The sequence below is a fragment of the Vombatus ursinus genome, unplaced genomic scaffold, assembly GCF_900497805.2.
Source record: "Vombatus ursinus unplaced genomic scaffold, bare-nosed wombat genome assembly UNPS02014941.1, whole genome shotgun sequence".
Classification (NCBI taxonomy): domain Eukaryota; kingdom Metazoa; phylum Chordata; class Mammalia; order Diprotodontia; family Vombatidae; genus Vombatus; species Vombatus ursinus.
In genome coordinates this window covers 6412503-6434755 of record NW_020954719.1, presented here as the reverse complement: position 1 = coordinate 6434755, position 22253 = coordinate 6412503, and the positions used below count along the sequence as shown (strand labels likewise).

The window sequence follows — 22253 nt, the reverse complement described above, 5'->3', positions numbered from 1 at the left end:
TGGGGGCCCGGACGCAGCCGGGAGGGGAGGGGGAAAGGCAACGCCCCTTCTGCCGCTCGCAGGCGACTGGTCGCTACCGGAAGGGCGGAGGCCGCGCGTCCTTGCGTGACGCGGCGGAAGTTAGGTGTTGGTGCTGGAAGTGACGAAAGGGGCGGATCCGGAAAGAAGTGGCCCGGAGGGCACGAAAGGAACTGGCGTGGAGCGGGATGGAGACGGTGAGCGGGAGGGGGTTCCGAGCTGATGGGGTCGGCGGCGAGAGCCTCCGGTCCGGGGCCAGCCGGGACCCCACTGCCGGGCTGAGGAAGGAAAGGGAGGGGGCCAGGGACATCAGGTCTCCTGCCTGGGCTGGACCTTATCGGTGACCCCTGTCCCTCACAGAGCCCGGCTGCCCTTACGCTGAGGTCTCCTTGGGTCCCAACTAGCTTTAGGAAGCTGGGTGGTAGCCTGGATCTGCTCTCCTGAAGGCGAGTCTCCTCCCTTTCCTAGGCCCTGGGCCCGTTCCAGGCTGGGGCAGCCCTAGGTGCTAGGGAGCCTAGGGCGCGGGGCGCTTGTGCCAGCCCATCGTTGGGGAGCGTTGCCGTTGCGGTGGTCCTTCTTCCAGGGATCGCCCCACTCATTTCACGTTAGCTGTTATCCCTCACTACCCCTCCCTCTAAAAAAAAAATGGTTTTCTTTGCTAAGAGGAAAATTGGGACCTCCAAAAAATGATACAGGAACGATCAACATTGTAGATTTGGGAAGTGCTCTCGACTGGACTGGGAGCCAGGAGAACTGGGTTCAAATAACAACTCTGCCATCAATGAACTGACCTTGGGCAAGTTACTTCATCTTTCTAGGCGCAGTTGGACCCAACGATCTACAAAATCCCTAAGGACTGTGATGGAAACAGTAAAGAGCTCATGTACTAAGAGCTAAATTGTCCTCAGTCAGATCACTGAGTAAAATTGTGTGTACTCTGAAAGAGCCCAACTTTCCAGTTTAAGGAAATAGCTAAGAAGGATTTGGCCAGCATGGGAGAAATGCCCTTGGAAGACATCCTGGGAAGAACCATGGCTATTGGATAACCTTCTATTTGCCTTATCCTCACTCTGGGAAGTTCTTATAAATTAATTACAGGGTTTTGCACGTAGTAGGCACTCAGTAACTATTTGACGTTTTGTGCTTGAAGTTCTAGATATGTTCTCCTAAGTGACACTTTGTATCTCATGAGTGACTTTTTGTATCAAATAAGATAATATATGTAAAGGGCTCTGCAAACTAAAGTGCTATACAAACCTAGCTGTAATTATCTTTGTCTAGGTTTGCCTCTAAATGTATCTGTGACCAGATCTATACATTTGTATAGATTGTGTGCATTTGTGTTTGTTCAAATCCAGCTTTCCAGTCCTTGTGTGCAAATGTCTATTTGTGTCAAATCATCTGTGCCCCTTTATTACTCCCTTAAGTTTACATGGCAACTTTGTTCCCAGGCACATTCATAAGTACCCTACTATTTCAGTTCATTCCATACCACCTCTGGGAGGTAGGAAGGAGCAGAAATTTGTGAGGAGCAGATAATACAAGTGGAAAAATCGCCGTAAAGATGATAAGGTCATGTAGCCATATGTATGTTTGTGTGTATTCTGTCTTTGTCATTCTTTATCTTAGTGCAGCTCTCTGACCATCTATGTCATTGTGTACATCACCATCATAATCTTTTACAGTAATTCAAATAATCTGTGATTCCATCCATATAAATATTCTCCCCACCAATAAAGATTTTAGCTTTTCTACAGCTTGGATGGATTTATAAGTTTCTGTGTCAAAAAAAAAATCATCACTTGGTAACCATCGTTTTGGTGATGATTTTCTCTGAATTTAGCTGGGCTAATCACTGAGCCTGTAGTCTAAGCCATTCTGGCTTGGTATAGGACTTGTCATTGTACTCTAGTATCTGATGCAAAACTGAAAATTACCTCCATATGTAGTGAGGCGTCAGAGTGGGAAGCTTAGTGGAAGATCAACAACAAATATTTATTGAGTACCTGCCATATGCCTAGGTTCTTAAATTCCTGCTTTCATGGAGGTTACATTCTGGTTTGGGAGATAAGATATTTGTGTATGAAAAAATTACCACAATATAAGGTAGTATATAAATGCCAAAGTAGACAACTGCTCCAGTTCTTGATTTCTCTCTTCATATGAGCCAGTCTTTGATTCTTTGTTTTGTGTGGTCTTGTCTGTGTTTTGAATATATCTCCTGTGTACATGTATGTATCTATATTGCTCAGTAACCTTCACTTGCAGGTGACTAGATTTGTTCCATTGGCATTGCCAGAATGTCACATGTGGCTGACAGGTTGCCCTGTGCTGCTAATAGCAGCAATGGAGAGAGATTTCTGCTTCCTTTGGGGGTGGGGAGCTGCCCTTTCAGCTTGCCTTTGCCCTTTGTTCACCGGCCAGCAGAAGGACCTCAGTCAAGACCTTTAGCCTCAGATTTTTGCAAAAGCTTGTGGGGCAGAAGTGTAGTTTTTGGAACCATTCTCTGAGTATGTTGAGTTGGAGCTGCTAGTACAGATAAAAATCAGCATAACTCCTTTTGGGTAACATTGACATTTCCAGGTGTCCCAGATTTGGGGAGGTATAGAGATTTACCCAAGGTTTGGTTACTTTGAGCAAGGGGAGGAGGCAGGAACTATCCCTTTACCCTCTCTGTAGGACAAGAAAGCAGAGGCAGTTAGTGTTTCTCTTGTCTTTGGGAGGCTCTGGCTCATCAAGTGATGCTAAAGTGCAAGTCTGACCATGTCATTCTTCCCATTCAATAAACTCCTTTAGCTCCATATTTTCTTCTGGATCAGATATAAAATCTTCTCTTTGGCTTTTAAAGCCCCTCAAAACCTGGCCCATTCCTGCCTTGGAAGTTTTCTTATACCTTACTATCCTCCACATACTCTGAGATCTAATGACACTGATGTTGCTGTTCCTCAAATAAGATACTCCATCTCCCAACTCTGAGCATTTTCACTGTCTGCCTTCCGTGTGTGGAACGCTGTCCTTCCTTATCTTTACCTTCTGGCTTTTCTGCAAGAAGTCTTCCGTAATCTTAGTGCCTTCCCTCTGAGACTATCCCTTACTTATCCTGTATGTGTCTTGTTTGTACATAAGTGTTTGCCTGTTGTGAGGCTTAAATGAGATAATATTTGTAAAGTGCTTAGCACAGTGCCTGGCACATAGTAAAAAGTGTTTAATAAATATTTGTTCCCTTCCCTTTTTCCCCCATTAGACTGAACTCTGGGAACCAGGAACCATTTGTTACCTTTCTTTGTATCCCCAATGCTTAAAGAAGTGCCTGGCATGTAGTAGGCACTTAATAAATGCTTGTTGACTGATCAGCTGAACTGACAAAAGGGATTGGGTTGAGATTTCAAAAAAGCATATTAGCTACAGAACATGTTTTGTGTTTACCCTTCATTTATTCAACTAGTGGCTGCCAGTTTCTAGGGTACTCTCCTGCTGGCAGGGACCAAGTGGCATGGTCCTTATGCTCAAGATAGCACTTGAGGAAGGCAGTGAAATCCCACTGTCCTGTTTTTGGACCCTGATAGCAGATTCTTTGGGAGTTAAGTGTAAGTCCGTACTTTGGGCCACCTTCTCAGAAGCTTTTGGAGCCTAGCCTAGGCCGGGAATCATTAGTGTCAGGTTTTTTTTTTTTCTTTTTAGGCAGTTGGGGTTAAGTGATTTGCCCAGGGTCACACAGCTAGTAGGTGTCAAGTGTTTGGTTTGAGGCCGGATTTGAACTCGGGCCCTCCTGACTTCAGGACCGGTGCTCTATCCACTGTGCCACCTAGCTGCCCCCAGTAGTGTCAGTTTTGAAGCCTTTTTCTTTTATACTGCCTACCTTAATGTTGGAGGAGGAGTGGATTCCAGAGCTACAAGGAACATAGCTGGGTTAGTAGACCCAAAGCTAGGCTTAGTTCCTTTGTTTGTCCTTCCAGGTCACTATTCCAGAGAGTGGTATGGAAAAATGCACCCCAGCTCTGGAAGGTAATGTATTTCATCACCATGTACTCAAAAAAGGATGAGTGCTTCTGTGAAAAGCAGAGGCCAGACTATAATTTGTCTTCAGTTTCAGCAGGTTTTGTTTCTCTTTCATTGTACATGCTGGAGATATCATGGCAGAGCCAAAAGCCAGAGATATTAGGCCACTTCATAAGAATTGGAATCAATAGCTTATATAGAGAACAACAGGAATAAGTTTGGGGTTATAGTGGTGCTTATTGAGATTATCATAAGTGATGTAGATAATTAGTTGGGTTTTTTTTTTTCCCCAGGGTAGGGTTCTGAACTGTTGTCAGTGGGAGTACTATAGGCTGGAAGACCACATCCTGGAAGTCCCTGTTACCTATTAAATACCCCAGAGCCAGGAACCGCCAGCCTTTTATTACCCAGCATCTATAATTAGATCACCCTGAGGTGTACCTCCAAATCTGGGATGGCTTTGAAGACTTCTACAATTTCCCAGCATCTCAAGTCAGGAATAGAATGGATTAGGGATATAGTACTAAAATCTAAGACACAGAGTTTAGCAATCCTACAGTGTTCCCGAACTCTTTTATGAAAGAACCCTGAATTACCTTTACAACTGCATCTCCCAAAAGTCATGAAATGATCTTCTTCCATTTATTTATTTTAAAAAGAAGATTTGATTAATCACCTGTTATGTGCAGGCTATTGCCCTAGGAAGTTAAGACTCCAGGGAGATGACACAAACCTTGCCTGAAGGGGAGGGAGCAGGATCAGGACTGGACCTGTGATTTCACTGGTATAGGGAACCTCTTCCAGCTGAGGAGGCTCCATTTACCAATTCAATCAGTACCTTCTCTGCAACTTTTAGTATTAGAGAATTGCCTAGCCTACTGACAGGTTAAGGGACTTACCTGGGGTCACATAGCTGGTATGTGTCAGAAGTAGACTTGATCTCAGCTTCCAGGACAACCCTATATCCACTATGCCACACTGCCTCTCTAGAACTTATCATTTAAAGGGGTAGAAGGCAAGACATGTACGCAAATAACTATTATAATGAAGGAGTGGTCCAGGAAAAGTAGCATGTAAAATTTGAGGAAAGACCACTTTGACTGAATTGGGATAAGAGGGAAGGAACTGGTAGCTAAGTTGAGTTTTAAAGGAAGGGGGAGACTTTCAGCATTAGGAGATATCGAGTGGAGAATTAATTGGACTAAGGAGAACAATACAGGTTTGAAGAGGAGTGAGAAGGATGAGAAGAGGGGATAGAGGCTAGTCTAGTCTGGCTTGAAAGTAGAGTATAAGAAAATGAGTAGTATGAAATAGGACTAGGAAGGTAGGTTGGAGGTTGAAAGGTTATGGAAACCCTTGGGTGCCAGGGTATAAAGAGCTTTTAATTCGTTAAGCAGTGGGCAGCCATTGAAAACTATTGAAAAGATTGTTGACATTAGGAAGATTACTGGTGCAGCAGTGTGAAGAATGAATTAAGAGTGGAAAGTAGGAAAGCCAGTTGGGTGGCTCTAAATATGCCCCTCTTGACCATTCCTAGAACTCCTTGAAGCTACCGTGGACTTCCCAGACAGACCTTTATACTAGCCTCAGAGACTGTAGAGGCTCCATGGGGTTTGGAATAATGGCTGAGGATAAAGGATGGAGGCAGCTCTCTTCCTTATATTAAAAAAAACAAAACCAAACCACAGGGCACAGGATGGTATGAAGTAGGGCAGTGCAGGCTATGGATATTTCCTCAGTTTGACAAAGAATAAAAAGACTGAGCTGGAGATGGTGTCAGTGTTCACTGGATCCTGAACTTGCCCTCTCTCCCAAGGCCTCACTACTAATACAGACTGTTTGTGGATTTTTCTTACCCATCAAATGGACTTCCAGGATCCTCCAGCCAGCCTGACCTGGCCCTAGACTTATCCTCAGAATCTTAGAGGGCAGGAGGGGAACACAGGGAGCAGGAAGTCCCATCCAGCATGGCCTCTTACTGACATATGCCAACATGGTATTGAATTGGAATGGCATGGATGAGGCAGTCAGTCACATTCCCATCAAAAGCTTTCTGAAGCATCACACTACTCTTACAATGATTCTCCTATTCAAGATGAAGAGCAAGAGGGAATGAACAGAAGTTATGATGGGAAAACTTAGCTCTGACTTAGCTCAGACAAGAACCTTCCAGACAAGAACAGGCTATGGAGAGATTCTCCTTGGGAGAACTCTGAGTAGAGTATTCTCTACCTGACAGGAATTGGTAGAGTCCTACTGAAAGATGATGAAATGGTCTCTGTCTGGGGAAACTGAGAATAAGATGGATTCAGAAAGACCTTGTCTAGGTTTTGTGGGAGCAAGAAGAGCAAGGGGGGATGGGATAGCAAGGGCTTTGTGAAGAGCACCTTTAGTGTTTGGAAAGCTACAGCCCTCAAGTATGTGTTCTTCTTTGACAGAAAGGTGGGGGAGGGGGTGGGGGAGCAGGGGTCAGCAGCAGAATGAAGGGAGAACACTAGTCTCCTCATTCTCTGCAGAGACCCCAGAATCCAACAGTGCTGTCTATACCTGCTTCATGAAATCCCATCGATGCTATGATTTGATCCCCACGAGCTCCAAACTGGTTGTGTTTGATACCTCCCTGCAGGTGAGTGAGGCTTTTATCCTTACCCTTTCCCTGAGGCCTCTAGCTTTTTATATCCCTTCCAAAGCCATTTGTAGGGCTTCTCTTACCCTACTTTCCTCTTATGCCTCTTCTCCTCTAGTTTCTGTCCTAGTGACCCTTCCTTCTCTATTACTCATCCCCTGCCTGCAGGTAAAGAAAGCTTTCTTTGCCCTTGTCACAAATGGAGTTCGGGCAGCACCGTTATGGGACAGCAAGAAACAGAGCTTTGTGGGTAAGCAGGGGTCCACGGGAAGGATGATGTCATCATGCTAGGCATGGAGGGAAGTTGAGGGTAGCACTTGGGATTCCCTCATCTGAGGGCGGTGGGGAAGGCAGTACACTTGCTAAGTATCCATTTGGCTTCCAGGTATGCTGACCATCACTGACTTCATCAATATTTTACACCGTTACTACAAGTCAGCCTTGGTGAGGAACCCACAGCCCATTGATTCTGATGCCATAGTCAGGGACAACTGATTCCTCTTCAGTTTCTATCTCCAAGCCCTGCCACTGATTTTCCACAATGTCTTCTTTGTGGCCTCTGGTCTGCTTCCTCCATAGGTGCACAGTTCTGGTCCCCTGCTCCATCTCCCAGGGAACAGGCTATCAGGGGGCTAATGGAACAGAGTGATAAAAGCCCTGAACCATGTTATCTCTCTTCCAGGTACAGATCTATGAACTGGAAGAACATAAGATAGAAACCTGGAGAGGTTTGTAGTAGGGGGTCACAGGGAGACAATGGGCTGGAACGTTTCCTTAGGAAGCTGTTTTCTTTGGTGGCATTTTGTGTGTAAACCATCTCTTCTTCTCTCAGAGGTGTACCTTCAGGACTCCTTTAAACCTCTTGTCTGCATTTCTCCTAATGCCAGGTGAGATGCCACCCACTTTTTTAGAATGGAAAAGTATCATCATCATCAAAGGGAACCTGGAGAGGGTGGGGGGAGTAGTGACCCCATACATACATGCCTTGTGGGTGGTCTGACCTTGCTCACTGCCCCCAAACCCTCTATAACCTTCATCTAGAGCTAATCATTACTATTTCCTTCTACAGCCTTTTTGATGCTGTTTCCTCACTGATCCGAAATAAGATCCATAGACTGCCAGTCATTGACCCTGATTCCGGCAACACTTTGTATATCCTCACCCACAAACGTATCCTCAAGTTCCTCAAGCTCTTTGTAAGTACTATTTCTCTTCCTCTCTGACTTCTCCCATCCCCACATATACTGCACTGAAGCCTAGCTGGACTGGGTTAGGGAGTTGGTGTCTGAGGGCTGTTTGAAGGACCTGGCTGTCTGGTTGATTGGTCTCCCTACCAGATTGCAGAGTTTCCTAAACCGGATTTCATGTCTAAGTCTTTGGAGGAGCTCCAGATAGGCACTTATGCCAACATTGCTTTAGTGCGTACCACCACACCTGTCTACGTTGCATTGGGCATCTTTGTTCAGCACCGGGTCTCTGCCTTGCCTGTGGTAGATGAGAAAGGTAAGGAATTGGGGAGGGAGAAAAGAAGGGGTAGAGAGAAGTCTGTGTCCCCAGGGGTGTTCTGTGGGCAGTGGCAGGGGTTCCGGTGCTGGATTCCAAGCCCTTCTGATTGAGATGCCCCTATTTTCACAGGTCGTGTGGTGGACATCTACTCCAAGTTTGATGTTATTGTGAGTGACTTCAGAGGACCAGGTGGTAGGAAAAAAGGAAGGAAGGATTGGGGAATGTGGGAAGGAAAAGGAGGTAATTCTTCTTTGTAGGTTCAGGGGCTTTTGTAACACTTACTGGCCTCCACATGTTGATGTGAGAAAAGAGCTAAATCCTTTACTGGCTGAGTGTGGACTGAGAGATGACCCAGTTCTCTTGAGCTCTCCATTTCTGGTGGGATGGAGTGGGATGGAATTGGGGTTTGGGGAATTGGAAATCATGCTTTTTGGGCTCTTTGCCTCATTTTCCCAGAACTTGGCTGCAGAAAAAACCTATAACAACTTGGATATATCCGTGACAAAAGCACTGCAGCATCGGTCCCACTATTTTGAGGGTGTACTCAAGTGCTACCAGCATGAAACTCTGGAGACAATTATTAATAGGCTGGTGGAAGCTGAGGTAGGGAAGGAGAATCAAAAGACTTGGGAATGAGGGAAAAGCCATGACTACTTGGAATGAAGAGGGAGGCTTGGAAATAGGGAATGGGATCATGAAAGTTACTTCACTGAGCTTAGCTTGAAAGCTCCTTTTCTTTCTCCCTTGCCATTCTGTGCCAGGTTCACCGGCTGGTGGTTGTGGAAGAAAACAATGTGGTAAAGGGCATCGTGTCACTGTCTGATATACTGCAGGCCCTGGTGCTCACAGGGGGAGAGAAGCCCTGAGCTGAGTTGGGAGGAATGCGTAGAATGCACCATACCTGTGATCAGTTGGATGGGATACTAGAGGCTCTGATGCCCTTTATGAAGCTCACCCACTCACCCTACCTTACAGACAGGGTATAAAGGGGTAGGAAAACATAGAAACCCACACACTTCAAAAGAGTAACCTGTAGCCCAGGCATCAACCATCTGCACCGATCCCCTGTTTGAACTAAGGGCTGTGTGTCCCTCATCCTAGGTAATTCTGATCTCTAAGAGATCCCCAGTCCTCTCAGCAAATACCCTGCTCCTGTGTCCTGAGATAATGTACCATGAACCTCTAAAAATGTTTTTATTCTTCCTGATACAAAAGGAGTTAGGGGGTGGGAGGGAGACAGTGCCATTTCCTCCTATAATGATGTTGGTGGGGGAGTATATCCTTTGGATTCTTGCTCTCTTTTCCCCTGCTGTGCTTCCCATGTCTTGGGGAGTTGGAAAGGGAAGTTCAGGATGGCTAGTTCAGATTTATTTTTCATAGTGATTCTAATTAAAATGACAAGGATGCCCATATCCTACAGTATCGTGTTTTCTTTGGGGCGATGACCTTGACCTCCGTACTTGTGGGTCCACACACCTCCGTCTCCTAGAACAGGCTCATTACACTCCACATCTCTCCTTTACCCAAACCTCGTCCTTCCATGTTCCCAGCCTCCTGTCCCTCTGCTGTGACTGGGAGCCGAAGTTAATCCCTTGTAAGTACACTATCTCCAGAGAGGAGGTAGGGCCCTTTTCCCCTACAGACAGAAGTTAGTGCCCAGCCCCCTCCCAACATCACCACCCCATACACCTCCCTGCTGTGAATGTTCCAGAGAACCCCCTCCCCCCCAAGTGGTGCTGGGAAGGCAGGACTGGGCTTAAATTCTGCTGAACTTGCACAGTGTGTGAGCTTGCAAATCCCTTTTGTTGCCTCTGCTGCTTTTCCTAAAAGCTGGGAATGGTTTGGGTGGCAGGGTGGGGAGAGCAACAGTTCCAGAGGTAACACATTTAATCCTCACTTGCCTGAGTACTGACATGCAGACAGAAGCCATCAAATGGCACCTCAAACAGTGAGTTAGGGAGTCCTGGGGTGGGGGCTCTGGAGGGGAAGTGGGAGGACAGGAGGGTCAAATGCTAGCCTACCTCTCAATCTTGCCTTGCATTTTCCCTACTTAACAGTTTCAGAACAACTCATTTTCCATTCTTCACTTCTTATTCTTCCCTATGCTACTTCCCCAAAGTTGAGGTTTCTTAAAGTTAGGGAGGCTGTTGGAGAAAAGGCATGGGCTTCAGGGCATGCCTTTGTGGGGGAGGGGTACAAGTCCTAGGATACTCCCTAGATAAAGAGGTGCTACTGTGATGAGCCACCACCATGCTACATAGGCCTACACAGCACATTCCTGATCTTGAGGGAGGTTTCTGAGTGATTAGATGAGTTAGGGAGTATGCACATTCCATGGGGTAGTGGGGGAGAGTTTGGAGAAGAAACTTTAAAAGACCCAGTATTATGGTAGGATAAGAGACAGAGGCACTTCCACCTTTGCTTAGTTATTACAATCACTGGTGCTAGGTAAGTACCTGGGCTCAGGGCAGGAATGGGGTGGGGAGAAGAGGAGGCAGATAAGTAATGTTATTGAAGTCCTTTCTCTAAGGAATAATGATGAGGACGTGAACATTTGGAATTAGGATCTTGAATTTTCTCTATCTGCCTCAGTGGAAGTGGGCATTTAAAGGGAGATTTAAAAAAGGGTAGAGAATGCCTCCTATTGATCCATTCTCTACCTACCTGGTAACAACCACTGCTGACCCTCTCCCCACCCCCATATACTCACATCCTTTTTCCTACCAGGGGAAGTGCAGGGATTCCTTGCTATCTACCACTACCACCTCTGAACCCTAAGTGACCTCTTTGGTTAAGGGGTCAATTTGGAAGTCCCATCCATTTTCCTCCACTATTATTCCCTCCTTTCTTTGAAGAGGGTCAGTGGTAAGGGAGAAATGTTACCTGTGCTTCCCCAGGAACTACATCCTTCCCTACCTCCGCTTGAATTGCTAGCATGGTTGCTATGCATGGTTGCTAAGTCTCTGCATGGTGGGTTTGGCGTGGGCTGTGCTGTTACTAACATTGCCATGGTAAAGTTGGGAACCACCTGTAATAGTGCTGGGGGAAGGGACCACGAGAGCATCAGAACAACCTTTCCTGCTCTTGTTATCTTAGCCAAAAGAGGGACCAGTGACAGGTGGACATCCAAGGCAGCAACGGGGAAAGTGTATTCACAAAATGGGAAGGGGAGGGGTCCAGCAAATGCAAAACGGCATTTTGTTTGTCCTTCATTTTCGCTTAGTTGCACAAAGGTGGGTGCAGAACTGGGAGCATTTCCATTCTGCCCATCTTTATTTCCTAAAAGTGTAGAAACTCATCCTACTCGTAGTTCAGAGCTTGCCAGAGTTGTGTGTGGCCATGATAGGGAGCGTCTCTTCTCCCTACCTTCTGGGTTAGTGGGGGAAGAGACTGATTGCCATTATGGTCCCTCCCTCCACCGGGAACACCTAGAACTGTGTAGGTGATAGTGATAGTGTAGGGTGAAAGGTGTGTGGTCTCCAAAGCAGGACCCTAGTGTCACCGATGGAGGAAGTAAGGAGGAGTTGGGGGGGGAGGGGCGGGACTTTAGAGCTTGGGAACAGCAGCTCTCAGCTATGAGCTGAGCACGAAACAACCGCCTCCTCCCTCCGCCGCTGAGAAGCGGGTTACTCATCTTCTCCTGCGCCCGCACCACCGCTAAAAATAGCCCCCCAAGAGCCTTGGGGCCGCCCCCTCCCTTTCCCCTGCCCCCAAACCCATGGAAACAGGCAGAGGGTGGAGAGCGAAGACCTTGAATTCCAAGGGACATTTTCTTATTCTAAATGGAGAAGCAGACTAGAGTCAAGGAAAGCCAGGGATAGAACCCAAGTATCAGGGCACCTAGACTAACTGTAGAGTAATGGGTTAAGACAGCAACATTGGGTAGGGGGGAGAAATTCTGAGGGCTGAGGAAGAGGAGATGACCTCTGGTCCCGAGTTGAAGAATCCTCTCCACTTTCCAACTGGTCCCGCTTGGGTTTGGGGGGAAGGGGTGGAAGTGGGGAGTGTCCAGGTCGGCAACCGAAGACTGCCGCGTGCTGTGTGGGAGAAGTAGCAACACAGAACAACTGCCCTTGTCACATGCACGCACACATACATACACACACACACAGACACACACGTGTGCTCGGGTATATATAGTCCCCAGTCCTTGTGTACGCCGCTCTGCAGCGGGTACAGGCTTCCTAAGCTAGGAGGGGGCTCTTGGGGTGGGTGGGTGGGGGGTTGGGGTTGGGGTGGAACAGGATGGTGGATGGCCCGCTGTTTTCCGAGGGGCCAGGCAGCCCCAGAAAGCCCCATGATGGAGAGTCTGCCGGCTGCTTTTGGGTACAGAAGTCCAAGCTGTTAGTGATTGAAGTGAAGACCATCTCCTGTCATTACAGTCGCTGGGCCCCTGCTCACCAGCCCATGGACCCTACTGGGGGTCCTTGGGCCCAGGAACCTTCAAGCCACAGGTGAGTCTGAGGGCTAATTGGGAGAGCAGGTTGGGAGAAGGGCACAAGGAAGGGCAGTTTAGGTCCTGACCTCTCCACTACTTACATACTGGTTGTTATGATATCGCTTAAGCCTCACTGCACTCCCACTCCCTCAAAACGGGTGGGTCTAGGATTACCTCGGGGGAGGGGGAGAACGAGAGATGGACATGGATTAATGAATCTGAGATAGAGGGGGAAATTGTGTGAGGCTTACACGATTAAAGTGTGACAAGGAGGCAGTGTGTGAAGCTACCCGGAGAACCTAAATAGTCACCACCATTAAAGATTCCATATTTATCCCCTCCCCCTCCCCAACCTGGTTCTATAACCCTTCCGCACCCCACCCCATTAATCTTCATGGCTACTCTTTACTTCCCCCGTGGTTCCCTCTGCTCGTCCCTTAGCTTCACTGACCGCTCACCTGGGTTCCTGCTTATTGTCCCAGGTATGGGCTGGGCCAGAAGCCCCCAGAGCGGCTGCTTCGCCGGGCATGGGTGCCCCGAGTGTTGCAAGAGGCAACCAACTGGGGGACAGGGCACCCATCCGAGATCCGACCGAGGGAGCAAGAGAAAAGGAAGGCGGCCTCTCAGGAGCGTGAGGCCAAAGAAACAGAGAGAAAGCGGCGCAAGGGAGGTGGGGGTCGAAGTTGGAGCCCTCCAGGCCTTTGCCGTTCAGAACCCCGAAGTCCACTGGGCCGAGCCCGGGGCGGAGGTGGACCCCGCCCCGAACCTGGGAATGTTCCCAAGGCCGCCCCGCCTAAGGCCCGTCAGGTCCCTTGGTTGCCAGAGCACCTTAGGCCGTCCGGCCGCCCGCCCCGTCCAGCAGCGCAGTGGCTACGAGAGCCTGGCGCTGCAGCTCGCGCGGGGCCCCGGGTGGGGCGGCCGTCTGGGCCTCCCAGTTATGAAGCCCACCTGCTCTTGAGAGGCGCCGCCGGGCCGGTCCCTAGGAGGCGCTGGGACCGGCCTCCACCCTACGTGGCTCCGCCTTCTTACGATGGCCCCCACCGGACCCTGGGGGCCAAACGGCCCCCGCAGCTTCCCCGGCTGCCCGCCCCACTAGCTCCGGCCCCTTCTGTAGAAGGAAAAGATAGGGAGGAGCTCCCCAGGAAGAGGCTGGATCCGCGGATCTACCGCGACGTTCTAGGGGCTTGGGGGATTCGGCAGGGCCGGGGCACCCTGGGTGGATTTCCAGGTTGTGGAGGGCCTGGGCTTGGAGGGAAGACTTCAGACAAGGTCCCTGGGTTCTCTCCTGTGGGTCTCAATAGCAACGGCAGCGAGAGCTATTCACAACCTGGGGCCAACCAGACCACAAGAGCAGAAACAGTAACCTCTGGCACCCCCCAAACGACACCCAGAACCAAGCTCCCTCTCAGGGACACCTCTGAAGGGGAACGAGCAGGAGAACAGAGCTGGTCCCGCAAGACCTGGGGTCCTTCCCCTGGAGACCAGCCGCCTCAGCACAGCCAAACCCTTCCTAGACCCTGGGCCCCTGGGGGCCCAAGAGAGAAAGAGTCCCCGGGAGAGAGGGGTGGGTCCCAGAGGCCTTCCAAGTTTCCAACCGACTGGAAGGAGACCCAGCGAGCTCATACTGTGCCCCGCAGCCCCCGTAGTTCTGGTAGGGAAAACGGAGTGTTTGTCATTGACGCCACGTGCGTTGTGATTCGGGCCCAGTTCATCCCAACCCCTCAAATCCAACACGTGCAGCTTTTGCCTTCCCCGGGGCCACGGGATTGGGGGGACTCCCTGGCTTTCCGAAAGCCCCGAAAAGAGGAGGGAGAGGAGGAGCAAGCCTTCCCCTCCCCATGCCAAAAGCTACTGCAGAGTAGCCGGCTCTCTCATCAGCCCAACAAGGGCTGCTCGGAAACATGGGATGAGGATGCTGAGGCCAGGGAGCCGGAGGACCCCTCCCTGGAGGAGCGCGCCTCCCGCATCCTGGGGCTCCCAATCAGAGAGCTGGACCTGGGGGCGTCCCCCGTTCAGTGTAGCTCGGACCCTAGTGGGCCTAGCGGAGTGGCTGAGAGGTGCGCGGATGGCACCCGAGGCTCAGAGCCAGCGGCGAGGGTCCGGCGGCCCGCTGGCCGGGGCTGGGTGCGGGACCCAGGGCCTTATGCCGGGGCCCTGCGGGAAGCCGTATCTCGCATCCGTCGCCATACAGCCCCGGACTCGGACTCAGATGAAGCCCCAGACTGCGGCGCCCGGAGCTGCTCCTCCGAAGGGAGCGACACAGAAGCCTCGGGTGTCTCTGGGCAGCCTGAGAGAAGCCTGCCCGGGGGCCTAGACACACCCGGGACCCCAGGAGGCCGGGGAGAGATCGGGCGCAGGGCCGGGGAGCTGAGAGACTGTATCCGGGAAATCCTGGATGTGATCTGCCAGACCGAGGAGGCGCTATTCCGGGCCGAGGGCTCCGCTCAGGGAAAGCAGGGAGGGGGTCACCCCCAGCCATAGGTTCCCAGACCTCGGACTTGGTCCCGCCCCCCACGGTTCTCCCTCACCGTCCCCTTTACTCCTGCAGAATTCTCTCACCTCGTCTCATTTTGTTCTTCTATAACCCTACATGTACCCCGACCTGGAGGTCCTCACAATTGAAACCAGAGGAACAAACAGCCATTTGAGCTTTTACGGTTTTATTTTTTGAATGAGAAATGGGGGAAATGGAATCTTATGCCTGGATCAACTCTGTACCGATCTCAATTAAAGGGCTTAGAAAACAAAGCCCAGTGGTTGTTGGCTTGTTTTTAACTGAAACCCTGTCAATTATTGTGTGTCCCAAGTAATTCACACATCACTGCGGTTTGGACTCCATCTATTGTTTTCTCACATACATAACCAGATGACCTCCTCTTATACTGGACTATCTTCTACATCACTTAAAAACGACAGAATTTCAGAGTTGAAAAGATCTTTAGATTTTTTCTAGTTGAGCAAGAATTCCCTCAATAACATTCTGTAATATATAACATCAGCCTTTCCTTGAATATCTCTAGTGAGGGGCAAACACTGCCTTCTGGGGATTGTCTGTGATACTTTTGGATGATTCTAATTGTTAGAAAGGTTTTCCTTGCCTCAAGCCTCAATTTACCTCCTTGTGACTTCAGCCTTTTTGCTTTTAATTTTTCTCTTGGACCACACAGAATAAGTCTAAACCCTCTCCAGCATGACAACCTTTCACATATTTGGAGACCATTATAATTTTTGAACTAGGTTTTCAATTTAAACATACCTAGTTCTTCAACCAATTCTTTTGGTTTTTTTTTTTTTCCACCAACCAATTCTGTATACAGTAGGAGTTAAAGGCTGTCTTTTCTTTGGATGGCCCAGCGTATTTTGACTGATACCACGGGATACAAAAGGGTCATAATTGGATAGGGAAGCATAATCAGAGATCAGATAGGCAATTGAAAAAGGGATAATAACAGCAGGGGTGGTGTCAATTAGAGAGGGTATTAGGGTAGAGGACTAATTAAAGGGGAGGGGAAGAAATAAGAAAGTGACTAGGGAGGCTATGAAGGTAGGTCTTGAAGCATTTCATAGTGGATTAGTATGTTGGTGGGTTTTTTTTAAAGAGGTTACTGAAAGGAAGTAAAGGCTGGAGGAAGGAGGGGTAAGATTCAAATCAGTAAGCCCAGGACCCCTACACTTCATTTAATTCATTTTTATTCAGGAAGGGGTAATGAGCAAAGAGACTTCTCACTCACCACAAAGATGCACCTGGAGAGAGCTCCCTTTCACCCTCATACACCTCTTTCTCAATCTGGAGAATCCCAGGACCTGATGAGCTTCAGGAATCAACCAACCAATAATCATTTATTTAATGCCTATTATGTACCAGGCACTATGCTAGGTGCTGGGAATACAAAGACAAAAATTAACCAGTCCCTACCCTCAAGGAACTTATAGTATGTAATGGGAGTGGCATGGGGATGACAATATATACACAAATTAGTAGATAACAAATATATATGGTATATGTATATATAATTTATGATCATTTTTTGAGGAAGGAAGGTCATATGTAGGGCCTGGTCCTTAGGCTGAATGTTGCTGTTCTAAGAGATGAAGTTAAGGAAGCAATACATGTCTGGTGTGGGAGATATCTTACGAAAATAGTGGAAGGAAGGGCAGCTAGATGGTGCAGTGGATGGAGCGCTGGCTCTGGTTTCAGGAAGACCTGAGTTCAAATCCAGCCTCAGACACTTGACACTCACTAGCTGTGTGACCCTGAGCAAGTTAACTTAACCCCATTGCCTAGGGCCCCCCCCCAAAAAAAGTGGAAGGCAGGAGATGGAACGCTGTGTGTGGAAATAATTTAGCTAGACCTAATTGATGTGAAGTGGAGTAATCAATCTAGAAGGATTGGTTGGAGCCAGATTGTGAAAAGCTTTAAATGCCAGACAGAGGAGTTTGAATTTTATCCTAGAGGCAATAGGGTAGAGGTTGAGGGTAACTGAGGAGCCTCAAAACCCATCTGTGAGTTAGGGGGTGTCTACTTCAAGCATTCTAAGACTTCCCCTGGTGGAATGGGCAGATGAGAACAATTTGTTCCAACATCCATGAAGGCAGCTGAAACAGGCCCCGTGGAACTTTTAGAGCTTGGTCCAATGCTGAAGACACTAAGGTTATCCACCAAATCACAGGCCAAACCCCCATCATCTTGACTTTTGTCTTGCCATTGGACTTCAATGACTCCGGAAGAGAGGCTAATGACTTCATGCAACTCTGCCTCACTTAAATCCACTTCACGAAACAGTGGAGACATTACCCTGTGATGTCACTGTTCCTCTTTGGAAATGAAGGACACACAATAGAAGGCAATTGGTAGTTAATCAAACAATCCAAGGTACCATCCTAAAGCACATGGTACAGTTAACCCCTGGAAACTTCAGTGGATCCTCTGCTTAGCATTTCAAATCCGTCACTACCTATAGACAGACTACCTTTCCAGATACACACTGGACCTTCACACACTCTGAGGTCCATCCAAACTGGCCAACTTGTGTCTCTCCCATGACAGTCTCCGTCCCATCTCTGTGCCTTGGCAAGTTAGCTTCCATCAGGTCCAGCGGCTCTGGAGTCATAGGACCTAGGTTTTAATCCTAACTCTGCTGCTACCTCTGTGACCTTGGGGAAGTCACCTCACCTCCATAGGCCTTAGTTTCCTCATGAGCAAAATGAAGAGGTTGGACTAGCTGGCTGCTGGGGTCTTTTCTGGGTCCAGAGATTGTTATCCTGTGCCTGAAATGCACTTCTTCTTTTCCTCTATTCATTAGATTCCTTCAAAGCTCAGCTTCAATTTTACCTCTTACACATGGCCTTTCTGAATCCTCTCAGCTGCTCCCCTCCCAACCTCCAAGTTACCTTGCATCTCCTTTATATATATTGTTTTTCTGTTTTTATGTATACATATTTCCTTAAAAGAAGGCAGCTAGGTGGTACAGTGGGGAGAGAGAGTGCTAGGATTGGAATCAAAAGGACTAGAGTTCCAATCTGGCCTCAGACACTTCCTAATTGTGTGACTCTGTGTGACTCTGTTTGTCACAGTTTCCTCAACTGTAAAACGAGGGTAATGATAGCACCCACATCACAGGGTTGATGTGAGGATCAAATGAAATATTTGTAAAGTACTTAGCATGGAGCCTGGCACAATAGTAGGTGTTTAATAAATGCTTATTTCCTCTTCAATAGAATATTTCTTGAAGGCATTTTTGTCTTTGGATCTCCAACACCTAGCACACAATAGATGTTTAATAAATGTTTGTTGATTGATTGATGGGGAGCCACTGGTGATTTAAAGCAGAGGGTGATAATATGGTTAGATTAATGCTTTAGGAATATCACTATTGCAGTTCTGTGGAGCTGAAGAAGGGAGATTCTTGAGGAAGACAGAGCCGTTGGAAGGCTGAAAGGTGATGAGGGGCTGAAATAAGGTGGTGTTTTTTTTTGTGAGTGGAGAGCTTGGGATGAATGAGAGAGCTGTGGAGGTAAAATGCCAAGACTTTGCAACGGAATGGATATGAGTGAGGGAGGTAGAGTGAAGAGTGCAGGAGGATTCCAAGGTTACAAACTTGGATGACTGGATGTATAGCTTTACCCTCTAAAGAACAGGGAATAAGGAGGTAAAGATTTCTAGCCCCAATCAGCCAAAATGCTCTGTAGCCTTAGAGTCTGTGCTGAGACTATTGCATAGATTAGAGCAGGGATAACTGGATTGGGGCTATCACTAACCCTGATCTTAGTTGCTAAGAGCTGGAAAGGAAATGGACAAAGTATGAAGTGATGGGCTAATAAGGCAGCATTGGGTTGGATGGGGAATCCCATGTTGGAGAATTTGTGCTTGAATCAAACAGGGCTAATGCCCTAATCTGGAGCCTCTACACTTCCCCATTCTCTTTGCTGAGTTTTCCACTTCATCTGTGGTTACCACATTCCTCCCATGATGGAGTTGCATGCCAGGAGGAAATCTGAGAGTGAACCCTAAATCCCTCACATTAATCTTAGGGTAGTTAGAGGGGGAGGGAGTTGGTTAGGTTGGAATTGGCCAGTCAATTAAGTTGTGTTATTCTATATGGTCACAGGGGGGCATACTTGTATTGAAGAATCTCCTTTCATTACAGCCCAGACTGGTTTCAGTCAGGTTAGGGGGCATCAAAGACTCCAATCAATCACCAAAATATATTGAGAAGCTAGTCTGAAACTTTCCAAATCCTTGGATCCTTCCATTCCCTCTTCAACCCAAACCCCACTAGCCTTTCCAATAGAGGAGATCCAAGCAGACACCCAGACCCGTTTCTTTTCCTCTCTTTCACCGTCAAGTGAATAGAATTCTGGGAAGGGTCACAAAGCTGGTCAGATTCCTGCTGTCTTTGCTTGGCTAGTTCATACTGTCTGCTTCTCTGGGTACTATAGTGGAACAGAAGAGGGGTTTAAATATTGTCTGTTATTTGCTAACTGTGTGACCACAGACTCCTTTATTCTAAAATCACACAGTTATTAAATCATGGCATTTTAAAAATGTATAATCAAAAAAAAGATGATGGGCTTCTTAAGTTGTAACAGAAAATAACTAGGGAAGGAATATGCATTTATATAGTGCCTACTATGTGCCAGCCACTGTACTAAGTGCTTTTATAAATATTATCATATTTGATCCTCACAGCAACACTTTGAGGTAAGTGCTATTGTCCCCATTTTGTAGTTGGAGAAATGGAGAAAATCAAAGGTCAAAGTTACACAGATAAGTATTTGAGGTTGGATTTGAATTCAAGTTTCTCTAATACCAGGCTCAGTTCTTTATCTACTGGGCCACCAGCTTCTGGGAATGACCCATATGTTCTGCTGGTATCTTCATGATATCAACAGAAAGAAGAGAAAGGCCCTCAGTACATTGACTGGACCCTCTCAGGTCAATTTATGGGACAAGCGGGGCACAGAATGGTCAGTCATGGCTGAATTTTGATTTCACATCTTTGGAGGGAACGTTCTTGTTGACCGGGTCCCAAATCTATTTGAGTTACCTGAGACAAGTCTAATCTTTTGAGACCTGGAATTTGTTCATCTAGAAAGGGAGAGGACTGAAGTAAAGGATCTCTTAGGTCAGTGGTAAGCACAATAGAAGGTCTTACAGTTAGAGGACCTGGGTTCAAGTCCTGTGTGACTGGAGTAAGGTATTTCACATCTCTGGGCTTCTGTTTTCTGATTGGTAAAATGAGACATTTGAACTAGATGTATTGTAGTGTGCCTTCCAATCCCATCGAGCCCTTCTAATTCTGACAGAATGTGATTCTGCCTCTCACTGACTGTAGTCTTTGGACAAATCACTCCACCTTTCTGAGACTGTTTGCTTAGAAACAAAATGTTACAAAAAATATTACTAGCAGTTACCTACCTAACTGGCCATTTTAAAGAAAGTGCTCTGTAAACCGCCATGTAACTATAAACTATTACTCTTCTGTTATTGTTCAGTCATTTCAGTCGTGTCCAATTCTTTGTGACCCCATTTGGGGTTTTCTTGGCAGAGATACTGGAGTGGTTTGCCATTTCCTTCTCCAGCTAATTTTACAGATGAGGAAACTGAGGCAAACAGGGTTAAGTGACTTGCCCAAGGTTATACCACTAGTAAGTGTCTGAGGCTGTATTTGAACTCAGTACTTCCTGACTCTAGGCTCTATACCACCTAGCTGCCCCACTATTCTGCCTCCCCCAACCAGGCCAGTTTCCCCAGGTTCTTTAAGAGAAGTTCCCCCATATTGTCCTTGCTACTGAGAGGAAAGAGCAGTAACTCAGAATAGGAGACTCCTATGGAGGTTGATGTACTCACGTACCCCCATGATTCCTCTAGACTTTCGCTTCTCTTTCCAGTCTCTGATCTTCTGCCTACTCCCAGCAGACTCACCACTCCCCATAACCCTTACTCTCCCTGAATTCAATCAACAAACATTTATTATTAGGCACCTACTATGTGCCAGGCACAGGCATTAAGAACTAAGCATTGGACTGAGTCCAGAATCATGTAATAGACTGCTTGATGGATTAAAGTTAGGGGATAGGGGTACACCAAGGGAGACTTACAGTTCTGTTCTGATATAAGCTCCTTCTGTCTTTGCACGTTTTGACTCCCATCCCCTGTCTCCTAACTTGTTTCCCTCACCCTGGCTCTGCCCACTGCTCCCAGTGTCCTTATTCCCATTGCCCATTCCCGGCATCTGGGCTGAGTCAGCTTGGGTAAATTTAGCAGCTGGCCTGGGCAAGTGCAGCAGTTTTGCCTAGACTCTCTCTGCCTAGCCTGAGGACTCACCTCAGTTCCCTTCCTTCTCCTACCCATACTACACTGCTTTACTGGCTCTCCTCCAGTGCCCAGGTCCTCTGTCCCCCTCTCAAACTATTTATGATTTTAATCTCAAATTATCTAAAAGTTAAACCCCAATTTCCCCAGGCCCCAACCACTGAGGAGGAGTGAGGGAGACGGAAAACTGAAACCTGGAGTTGAGTGGGGAGAGAGGCAGGGATAGAGTAGAGTGGTCTGTTTCAAAGAATAAAGAACCAACCCCACAAGTGCCCTGGTCCTCATTTATGGAGAAGAAGTATTAGGTCTCTGCTGAGGCAGGATGCTCTCACCAATTCTTCTCTAGGCTCCCAAAGGAAGAAGACCAGTTATATCTATTGAGGAAAGTAAATTTGAAAAAAAAAAAAAAAGGCTTTGATTCCTCAATGATCATTCACCCCACCCCTATTCCAACCTTGGACTCAGTCAACCTTGCTGGTGTCGGGAAATGAAAAGTTGTTATCACTTGATAGAGACTAAATTATTTCTCCCAAATAACTTAACCTGCCCTGGTTTGGGGTAGGGAAGGAGCTGGGTTCAGATTGGTGGATGGGAGAGAGGGTAGGGTGGCACTGTAAGAGACTGACATTCTTAATCCTAGTGTCTGGCTGTACTTTGCTTAGTCTGCTCCAGAGCACATCTCACAACGGAGTTATCCTAATCTCTCCAGCTAGAGGCCTTATTATACAGGTCAGCCCAAGAGGATGGTGGAGGGATGACTCTCTACTGGGGAAATCTGGTCTATCAAAATTAGTCATCACATGACTCTTACTGTGTACAACGTTCTCCTGGTTCTGCTCACTTCACTCAGC

At 47.6% G+C, this 22253-nt stretch overlaps 2 protein-coding genes across 4 annotated transcripts; both read left to right on the top strand.

The window, feature by feature from the left end:
- The first annotated feature begins 136 nt into the window (after positions 1-136).
- Positions 137-9564, top strand: PRKAG1 (protein kinase AMP-activated non-catalytic subunit gamma 1). 3 transcript variants are annotated; one of them, XM_027844422.1, is made up of 12 exons: positions 137-215; positions 3975-4023; positions 6534-6643; positions 6812-6893; positions 7029-7087; positions 7326-7371; positions 7476-7530; positions 7713-7839; positions 7981-8146; positions 8279-8316; positions 8606-8752; positions 8911-9564. In XM_027844422.1, the coding sequence occupies exons 1-12, from the start codon at positions 207-209 to the stop codon at positions 9013-9015; spliced, it is 993 nt and encodes a 330-aa protein (XP_027700223.1). In that variant the 5' UTR covers positions 137-206; the 3' UTR covers positions 9016-9564. The 3 variants fall into 3 exon arrangements, with proteins under 3 accessions (XP_027700223.1, XP_027700225.1, XP_027700224.1); XM_027844424.1 differs by lacking the exon at positions 8911-9564 and having other exon boundaries at positions 8279-8341; positions 8606-8723; XM_027844423.1 differs by lacking the exon at positions 3975-4023 and having other exon boundaries at positions 150-215.
- Positions 9565-12394: 2830 nt separating this feature from the next.
- DDN (dendrin) lies at positions 12395-15285 on the top strand. The gene is made up of 2 exons (XM_027844421.1): positions 12395-12603; positions 13070-15285. Exons 1-2 carry the CDS (start codon positions 12395-12397, stop codon positions 15066-15068), a joined length of 2208 nt encoding a protein of 735 aa, XP_027700222.1. The 3' UTR covers positions 15069-15285.
- Positions 15286-22253: the final 6968 nt, after the last annotated feature.